At 52.5% G+C, this 9,840-nt stretch overlaps 1 protein-coding gene across 1 annotated transcript; it reads right to left on the bottom strand.

Annotated features, from left to right (window-relative positions):
* Positions 1 to 337: 337 nt before the first annotated feature.
* LOC127300686 (lysine histidine transporter-like 8) lies at positions 338 to 3,629 on the bottom strand. Its single transcript, XM_071819919.1, has 4 exons — positions 3,205 to 3,629; positions 2,355 to 2,488; positions 1,436 to 1,863; positions 338 to 1,328 (listed from the first exon to the last, which is right to left on the bottom strand). Exons 1-4 carry the CDS (start codon positions 3,540 to 3,542, stop codon positions 615 to 617), a joined length of 1,614 nt encoding a protein of 537 aa, XP_071676020.1. The 5' UTR covers positions 3,543 to 3,629; the 3' UTR covers positions 338 to 614.
* Between the last annotated feature and the right edge of the window lie 6,211 nt (positions 3,630 to 9,840).

Here is a 9,840-nt window from a genome sequence, read left to right as displayed (position 1 = left end):
TTATCTTTGATAAGAAAAGCTTTCCATCATTTCTACAGGTGTATTCCTATGACTACGCGATGGATCCATATGTAGTCATTTCTCGTGCCTATGGAGACACCCCAGGATATGGATATTGATTTTGGGCTGCACGCTTTTAGTTTTTTTTATGGCTTATCTATGATGAGACTTTGTCCGGTCCATGATTTGTAATAAGCTATAATACTTTGTCTAAATGAAGTAATAAAAGGTCCTTTGTAATCCTATTTTTCTTCATATACATCTACTCTGAATCTGACGAACCAAAGAGGGGCTGAATTTAATGTGTCTCGGTCTACCAAAGAATTCAAAACGAAGGAAAAAAACCAAAGTACATGCTCTATTACCATAGACACGGCTGTGACACAAATTGCCCAATTACATTTGTCCTTTCATCAGGTAACAGTACCACTACCAGACTTCGATCGGCTGAAGTTTTTCTTATCCAACAGTGGATACTTACATTTTACTAAGACACACTCTACTAATATAAGATCAACAACACGTAATGCCATTGGTCTTGCCAAGGCTTGCAGCAATAAGAAGCATATCTATATATTATATCATAAATTTGCAAACTGAAAATAGTAGCTGTGCTAGTTGGGTTTGAAGAACTTGAGTTTCATCCCAGTGTTAACGATGCTCCAGACACCACCCACAGAGGAGGCCACGCTGAAGGCAGTGCCGAGCAGCGCGAGGCCCCAGTTCAGGTACCAGCTGAAGCTAAACTTCTCTGGCTTCTTGATACAGATCCACATGAAGCATGGGTATGCGAAGGTCACCGGCAGCGTCAGGCCGCCCAGCAGGCCGGCAAGGCTGGAGAGGAACGGCAGAGCTATGCCGATGAAGAGCGAGATGAAGCCGTAGAAGACCCTGAACCCCGACCGGACCCAGACCGAGCAGGGCCGGTTGGTGCGACCTGTGTAGTAGGCCTCAAAGCTGTCGAAAACGGGCATGGAGTATATCTGGAAGCTGCTGAGGCAGTTGAACACGACGAGGAGGAACGTCGCTGCGAGGAGCCCACGTGAGATGTCATGGCTGTGGAAAACGTAGAGGGCGGTAAGGATCCCCCCTGGTGGTATCTGCAGGCATGAGAAACAACGAACAGAAGGTCCAATGATTCTTAGATGCAGCACGACAGGATGATGAATGTGGAGTAAAATGATTGAAGTACTTGCCATGTTTCCGTAGGCCCAGTAACCTCCAATGGCAACTGGAAAGATGCACATTGCAATCAGAAGATATGCAGCTTTGGCCCCGCGCCACATAGGCACATGTGCAGGGTGTTTGAAAGTCGACGGCATTGTCGCCTAGAAATTATGAATGCCAAATTAATTCCAACCAAATTAACCCACCAAATGATACAACATAGTACAAGGTATTGAAGATCTGAAAGGCCTGGTTGTTGAGTACAAACCTGTATTTCTAATGCAAGATTGTGTCCCCGGAACGCAAAGGCTATTATTCCAAGAGCATTCATGGTAGAGAACAAGGATGAACCAAAAGAAGTGTATTTTGCTGGCTCATAAGAGACTGTCGACGGCCTCTGCTGGCTGGCAGAGAGAACCCATGACATTGTACAATACATTATCGCTGTGGCACCACCAATAAGAGAAACCCCAGCGATCGAGTTGAGATTCGGGAGCTGGGAAAGGATGACTGATAAGGATGTGAATACCAAGTACCACTCGACCGTCGAAATAGGACTCGGCAAACAGAGGGGTCCGCACACTATTTGGTAAAAGAGCTTCATAGTCTCCCCTCCAACAAGTATCAATGCAGTCGCTGTGCCCGCCGAAAGATAAATAGTTGGGAAAAGAGCTAGCCACACTCCCAGTTTTTCACCTGAATGAATAAACAGATAGAAATCAGTAACTCCGGCTAAAATTTCGGGTTATACGAACTTCTAGAAATCAATGTAGCACATCACCAGACAATCTAGCCACATTGTTGCATGTACTCAATCGGCATAACCAGACTATATAATTAGTTAATTACTTAAACTGTGAGATGAAATAGTATGACTAGAAGGATCATTGGATAATTGTGGATCTGAATGTTCCACATTTCACATCACTGTAACATGAGAGTGATATGTTAAGCGACAACAAGGCATGATCCAGATGTCCATCATTGGACACTTCATCTAGCTCAAAGTGGAACAGTAAAGGATAATGTTAAAGATTCTTTCTATTAACTACATGACAGAGATTTTCTTAGGACAATGATGATATACATTGCACCCTTCTATTGACAGCAAAAAAGATATCTAGCTTGGAATAAATGATAAATTCTAATGAGCTGGCATAATAGGTAAGGGTATGTCTTTATCTCACCAAATGCAGCTTGCGCAAGCTCCACATATCTGTTGTACCTCCTGCCTGGGACAGCTTCATGAAGCTTGACTAGAATCCATAGTGTGTATAGTTGCCAGAAGTAAGCAACAGTTAACGATATTATTCCCCAGCTCCTAACAGTTGCAAGAAAACCATATGTTAGGATTGGAAATATGTTGGTACCCATCCATACGACTCTTAGATCTAGTGTCTTGTTAGGATTATCCAGAACATACTATATGCTAGGAAACATTACTCGGCTCAATTATTATATTCCAAGGAATCTGAAACTGTGTTCAGTTGCAATGCTTAATAGTACTATTGAGTATTGACGTTGGAGAAGAATGACACTAGTGCTCATGTGCATTGTATCAACATTGCACAATTTATATATTTTCCTTACCAGTACTGCCCATGCCTTTATTAGAGGAGGCATCTGTACATGCTACTTATAGCACTCGTGAGTTATTTAATGTTTGCGCTTTTCACGGCTTCTGGTTTTATCTTGTAAATATTCACCAGTGCGGTAACATTGTCATTCTCATAGTATAAGCTAGTACAAATCTTGAAAATGGAACATCTAAACTAGAAGAAGAGCTGGCCAATCTTAGGAAGCCAAGCTCGATTTCGAAGCTAGAACAAATTATGTGCGCAAGAAATTGAAAATCCAGGATAACGAAGTCGAAAAGAGGGGAACGAGTACGAAGAGTGTAGCCGGCCCAGCACCAGCAGCAGAATGCTCCGAGAGTCTGAACTCTGAAGCAAGCAAGCAAGCAAGCAACCCTGCTCGTTCTTGGAAAGGAAAAGGGGGTTGTGGATGTGAGAAATGGGGAGTGGGGAGCAGTAGTACCATCCGAGTGCGGGGAAGGCGAGTGGGATGAGGAGCGCCTGGAAGCCGAGGCCGGCGTTGAGGGAGTGGAATGCGGCGTAGCGCGCGTTGCCGCTGCGGCTCTCGGTGATGGGGAGCCAGGCGTCCTGCGGGTTGAGGCGCGTGAGGTGGCCCACGTCCTCCAGGTAGCCGCGCAGCCCCTCGACGACCCGCCGCACCGGCGTCCCGGCGCCGCTGGTGGCCGCCCCTCCCCTCCTGACCGGCGGGGTGGAGAGCCCCTCCGGCGTGGACAGCCCCCGCGGCGTCGCCGGGATGGACACCAGCTCCGGCTCCCCCGCGCCCTCCGCCATTGCCGCCATAAGCTCAGCTCAGCTCAGCTCAGCTCGCCTTTGAGGTAGCAGCGACTTGGAGTGAGTTCTTGGAGCGCGGTGTGTGAGTGAGAGTGAGACTCTCGGAGCTCGTGGGAAAGGGTAGAAAAAGAGAAGGTGGTGATGGAGTGGGGGACAGACAGGGAGGGGGCGTGTGTCGGAGAAGGCCCCGTCCTTTTCTTGTCGGGCGAGGGGAGAGAGAAGAAGAGTAGCGACGCAGTGAATGAGCAATGGCGTGGGTGGCGGAGGAGAAAAGTCGGCGAGCCGCACCGCACGAACCTCCGTACGACGGCAACTGTAGATGGCGTGTGCCGATGCCTCATGCCTGCCTAGTCAGTGCGTAGCTCCACTGTTTCAGACGTGGTGGAGGAGTAGTCGAGCTCAGGCGCGGCAGAGCTTTGCGTCCGTCGGTCAATTTGCCACGATCGTGCTCGTGCCTTGTGGGGGAAGGAGATCCCAGTGTCAGAGGCAAAAGCCGAGTGTGAAATGTACGCGCCGGCGCCGCACGTGGAGGAGCTCACCAAATGATACGGCGGGGATGGGCGGCGATTGAATACCAAGACTTTGATCACCATTTCATAAGAGCATCTCCAGCCGCGTCCCCCAAACCGTCCCCCAAAGTGATTTGAGGCGCACCGGACCAAAAAAATGTTCCAGCCGTGTCCCTCAAAGCCCTTTTTTGTCCGGCGCGCCCCTATACGGTGTCCGGCGCCCCGAGCCCGTCCCCATCCCACAGGGGACGCTCCGGGGACGCCGGACACAACGAAAAGCGAGGCGAGGAGTGGCGGGGCCAACCCGTCAGCGGCACAATTAATTTTAACCTAACCGTCGCCTACCTCGCGACGGAAGTTATTGGCGCACAGCGACGGTGCAGTTCCCGCAGCGACGGTGCAGTTCCCGCAGAGGGCGCAGCGACGCGTCCCGTCGCGCCTAGCTCTGCGTGCCGGCGTTAATGAGCGCCACCGCTCATCCGCCCCCCTCCGGCCTATAAAAGGGGGCGCCTCTCGTCGTCCCTCTCACACACAAACCCTAGCGCCTCTCTCCCAAACCCTAGCCGCCACCATCTCTCAACAAGACTCGCCGCTATGTCTGGTAGAGGCGGAGGCCGACCTCGCGGCCGCGCCCGTGGTCGTGGTCGTGGTCGTGGCCGCGGCATAGCTGAACGATCGCCGTCGCCTCCCGCGCCGTCGTCTTCATCGTCGGAGATGGACGTGGAGCCGGACGTCCTGTTCGAGTTCGTCCACGTCCTCAAGGGCGACCCGCGCGGCATCCAGAGGCTGCCGGACTCCTTCGCCGAGTACGTCGGTGGCGTACGCCCGCGCACGATGCATCTGCGGGAGGCTTCGTGCGGCTACTGCCGGTGGATCGTCGACGCGATCTACGACGCGCGCGGCAAGATGTACCTCAACATCGGCTGGGAGAAGTTCGCGCGCCACCACAGCCTCCAAGCCGGCTTCATCCTCGTGTTCTCCTACTTCGGCAACAGGGACATGAGCATCAAGGTCTTCGACGAGAGTCGCTGCCGCCGGGACTACCACGTCGACAGGGACTCCCACGACGACAGCATCGACTCGGAGGAGGACTGAGTGTTGTTTCTTCGCAGCGAATACGTGCACAGAGGTTTCTGCCTGTTCGCCTCATCGGTAGAACCAACAAGGGCACCATCCTCCCGCTGGATTTTCCAGTTTAGGTGACTGGGTGTGCCCTGGAGTGTTGTTTCTTAGCAGCGAACACAGGAAACCTTCGATGCACGGCCTAGTTAGGTTTAGTTTTTTGCAATATTTTATATTTGTGTCCACCATGGTTCAAACTATGTATTAGTTTGTGGAAAACCATGTTCCAAACTATGTCTTCGTGTAAACCACGTTCCCAATTATGTATTAGTTTGTGGAAATTGAAATAAAAATGCCAAGAAAAATTATTTTAAATGTTTGGGGGCGGCGTTTGGGGGACGCGGCTGGGGAGCGACGTCCCCCAAACGCGGCACGAACAAAACACGTCCCCCAAACGCTCAATCCGGCGCGGTTTGGGGGACGGTTTGGGGGACGCGGCTGGAGATGCTCTAAGGGCATCTCTAGCGAGCGCGACGCATTTCGGACGTCGAAACGGACGCGTCGTGTCCGTTTGCGTCGGCCAAAATGGTCGAAATCGTCCGGGCGTCCGTTTGAGTCGGGGTGGCTCCAGCGGCACGAACACATAAATTTTTTTTTTCATTCATAATTTACGTTAAAAAAACATTAAAGAGCCATAAAGGCGTGCTAAAAGTTGGTGCTGCCTACTGGTCGTCGTCGCTGACGAGGTTAATGAACTCCGGCGTCGGCCATGGAAGCTCGTACGCCGGCGGTGGAGGAGGTACCGCCGCATGGGCAGGAGGCTGTGGCCAGGGATCCCACGCCGGAGCAGCAGGCGGAGCGCGGTCGTTGGAACGCGTCGGCGTAGCCGGAGGAGTCGCCGGCCTCCTCGCGCGAGCGCCGACTCCGCACTGGATTGCGAGCCCCTCCCACAAAGCGAGCTCGTTGAGCTCGTCCTGCGCGCTGTTGGCCAGTGCCATGGCAATGGCCTCATCCTCGGAAAGGTCCGGCGGCTGGGTCTCCGGATCCCACGCCGGCCCGCCGTCGTCGTGGTCGTAGTCGACCATGTCGACGTCCTCGTCCGCGTCCTCCTCGTCGTCCGCGTCCTCCTGGTCGTTCTCTTCTTCTTCTGCAGCGATCTCTCGGTCGAAGAAGTCCACGTCGCCGAGGTAGCCAGCGCGGCGGCGCGCGTCGAACTCCCACGTCCCGAATGAAATCCAGTTGTAGGAGTTCAGCGCGTACGCCTCATCCTCCCGCAGATCCGGCGGCAAGATCGCTCGGCGGCGGCGCACCTCGTCCCGCCGCTCTCGGCCCTCGCGCGGCACGGGGAGGGACCGGCACGCGCCGCGAGTTGAGGTACCAGCCCCCTCCCGGCAAGTTCGCGTCCGTCCATGGCACATGCCGGTTTTCCTCCCATAGCTGCCGCGCGAGCTCAACGCGGACGTACCGGCCGACCCTTGCCTTCTTGCCGGAACGCGAGCCGCTTGCCTCCTGGTCGTTCTTCGTCTTGCGGAATGATACGTCTCCAACGTATCGATAATTTCTTATGTTCCATGCTACTTTATTGATGATACCTACATGTTTTATGCACATTATATGTCGTATTTACGCATTTTCTGGAACTAACCTATTAACAAGATGCCGAAGAGCCGATTCTTTGTTTCTGCTGTTTTGGTTTCGTAAATCCTAGTAAGGAAATATTCTCGGAATTGGACGAAATCACCGCCGGGGTCCTATTTTTGCACGAAGCTTCCGGAAGACCGAAGGGGAGTCGAAGTGGGGCCACGAGGTGGCCGGGTGACAGGCGGCGCGGCCCGGGCCCTGGCCGCGCGGCCTGTCCCCGGGCCCCTCGTGCCGCCTCTTGACCTGCCCTTTCGCCTACTTATAGCCTCCGTCGCGAAACCCCCGCAGAGAGCCACGATACGGAAAACCTTGCGAGACGCCGCCGCCGCGAATCCCATCTCGGGGGATTCAGGAGATCGCCTCCGGCACCCTGCCGGAGAGGGGATTCATCTCCCGGAGGACTCTACACCGCCATGGTCGCCTCCGGAGTGATGAGTGAGTAGTTCACCCCTGGACTATGGGTCCATAGCAGTAGCTAGATGGTCGTCTTCTCCTAATTGTGCTTCATTGTTGGATCTTGTGAGCTGCCTAACATGATCAAGATCATCTATCTGTAATACTATATGTTGTGTTTGTCGGGATCCGATAGATAGAGAATACTATGTTATGATGATTATCAATCTATTGTTTATGTGTTGTTTATGATCTTGCATGCTCTCCGTTATTAGTAGAGGCTCTGGCCAAGTTTTTACTCTTAACTCCAAGAGGGAGTATTTATGCTCGATAGTGGGTTCATGCCTTCATTGACACGTGGGACAGTGACAGAAAGTTCTAAGGTTGTGATGTGCTGTTGCCACTAGGGATAAAACATTGATTCTATGTCTAAGGATGTAGTTGTCGATTACATTACGCACCATACTTAATGCAATTGTCTGTTGCTTTGCAACTTAATACTGAATGGGGTTCGGATGATAACCTGAAGGTGGACTTTTTAGGCATAGATGCAGTTGGATGGCGGTCTATGTACTTTGTCGTAATGCCCGGATTAAATCTCACTATATTTATCATATCATGTATATGCACTGTTATGCCCTTCTCTATTTGTCAATTGCCCGACTGTAATTTGTTCACCCAACATGCTTTTATCTTATGGGAGAGACACCTCTAGTGAACTGTGGACCCCGGTCCATTCTTTACATCGCATACAATCTACTGCAATACTTGTTTTACTGTTTTCTTGCAAACAATCATCTTCCACACAATACGGTTAATCCTTTGTTACAGCAAACCGGTGAGATTGACAACCTCACTGTTTCGTTGGGGCAAAGTACTTGGCTTGTGTTGTGCAGGTTCCACGTTGGCGCCGGAATCCCTGTTGTTGCGCCGCATCACATTTCGCCACCATCAACCTTCAACGTGCTTCTTGGCTCCTCCTAGTTCGATTAAACCTTGGTTTCTTTCTGAGGGAAAACTTGCTACTGTGCGCATCATACCTTCCTCTTGGGGTTCCCAACGAACGTGTGAGTTACACGCCATCACGGAACGGCCAGCATTTCTTTCCCATGGCGTCGGTGGGGTGGATACTGTGGGATTTGGCAATGGTTTGGTCGTCGAAATGGACGCCGGCAGCGTCCATTTAAAAGGCTCCGACGCCATATCGCCTTCAATGGCCTGCCAGTGCAACGTCTACTAGCTGCGCACGCTCGCGGAAGCCGAGGCACGCCATTAACGCGGCCCTGCGAAGGCTGCAACGCGCCGCCCGGAAGTAATGCCCGAAGACGAAGCAGTTGTGTCGCTGCCAGGCGGGCCCGTGCGAGGACCGAGCGGACACTTTGCGCGTCCGCGCAGCGTCCGCCGAGACGCAAACTTGGCGCATATTTGGGCCAGGTTTGCGTCTCTGCGGACGGCCCGGTCACTTTGCGTCGCGCCGCTGGAGGTGGTGCACGACGCATTTTCGGTCACGGCGGACACAAACGGTCGCTCAGCGTCCATTTGCGTCGTGCCGCTGGAGATGCCCTAAAGGGAAATGCTGAAGAAATGGTTTTTTTAATAGGGTAGAGCTGCATTACCACTCGGGCACATGTCAAAAGAAAATATAAAAATTACAGGGTAGTCCTGAACATTAGCATAAAAGACCCTAAAAAATAGTTAGAAAAAAGGGATCATGTCCTCTTTCCCTCCACCAGTATTGCTAGGACTCTATCGTGAGCTACCCTCTCCATCACTCGGGACGAAACCACTTGGAAGAGAGAGAGTGTGTGTTGCCTGCCGCCAGGAATGCCTTCGAGGGCCCCCGTCTTGGATGTTGAATCAATGCCATCGACGGCAACAACCATGCCTGACTTATCAGGCCGGGACCATGGCAGGTAGCTAAGAGCATCTCCACTCGTCCTCCCCAAAGGTCCTCTATATGTTTTTTGGGGGCGTCGGCGTCAAAAAACGTCCCCAACCACGACCCCCAAAATAGTTTTTCGTCCAGCGCGGCCCAACTTTTCATCCGGCGCCCCTAGGACGAACCCAGTAGAAAGGGAGCCTAGCGGGGGCGCCGGGCGGCTGGAAAATCGCCGCGGGCCAGCCTTGGCGGCGAGACGTGCATCTTCCCGCCAGTTCTGTCGGTCCGCGCCTACATTTTCCTGACAGTTCCGTCGGTTCCCGTCTTTCCACCGCTTTCCGCCATTGTCGTCGTTATATAAAGCTGGGAAGTGGTGAAAGGGCCACATCTCATCCTAGTTTTACAGATTTCTCCCACGCATCTCACCCATGGCGTCCGGTGATCTTGCCCTCACGCACGCGGAGGTGGAGGCGCTCAACGCCTCAAACCACCCCTGCCCACCGGGGTTCATAATGAAGTTGGGCACCTACCGTGGTTGATGATGACCCATGCCCGGTGATTTTTGCTCTTTTCGTGGTAGATCAGATTTTTCTCGTTTTTAGGCCATCTAGCACCACGGATTCGGGAGCCCATGGTCACCCGTTACATGGTAGATGAGTATTTTTCGGGTGCGCCTACCAAGTCAACCCAAATCAGAAGTGGACTGTGGGGCCCCGATGGTAGCGTCTCTGGTGTTGTTTTTGATTGGTCGTGCCCTCTATTTCGACATGGTTGAGGTTCCCCAATCAAGCCGTTTCGATGATGGGTCTCATATGTCAACCTA

This window comes from Lolium perenne, chromosome 5, assembly GCF_019359855.2.
Source record: "Lolium perenne isolate Kyuss_39 chromosome 5, Kyuss_2.0, whole genome shotgun sequence".
Lineage (NCBI taxonomy): Eukaryota > Viridiplantae > Streptophyta > Magnoliopsida > Poales > Poaceae > Lolium > Lolium perenne.
Note: the sequence above shows the minus strand (reverse complement) of the source record. Positions and strands in the feature narration are given on the sequence as shown.

Coding starts and splice junctions, on each gene's coding strand:
- LOC127300686 (XM_071819919.1), bottom strand. CDS start 3,542: ATGGCGGCAATGGCGGAGGGCGCGGGGGAGCCGGAGCTGGTGTCCATC. Junction 2,489..3,204: donor GCCTTCCCCGCACTCGGATG/GTACTACTGCTC, acceptor TGCAACTGTTAG/GAGCTGGGGAATAATATCGT. Junction 1,329..1,435: donor ATCTTGCATTAGAAATACAG/GTTTGTACTCAA, acceptor CATAATTTCTAG/GCGACAATGCCGTCGACTTT.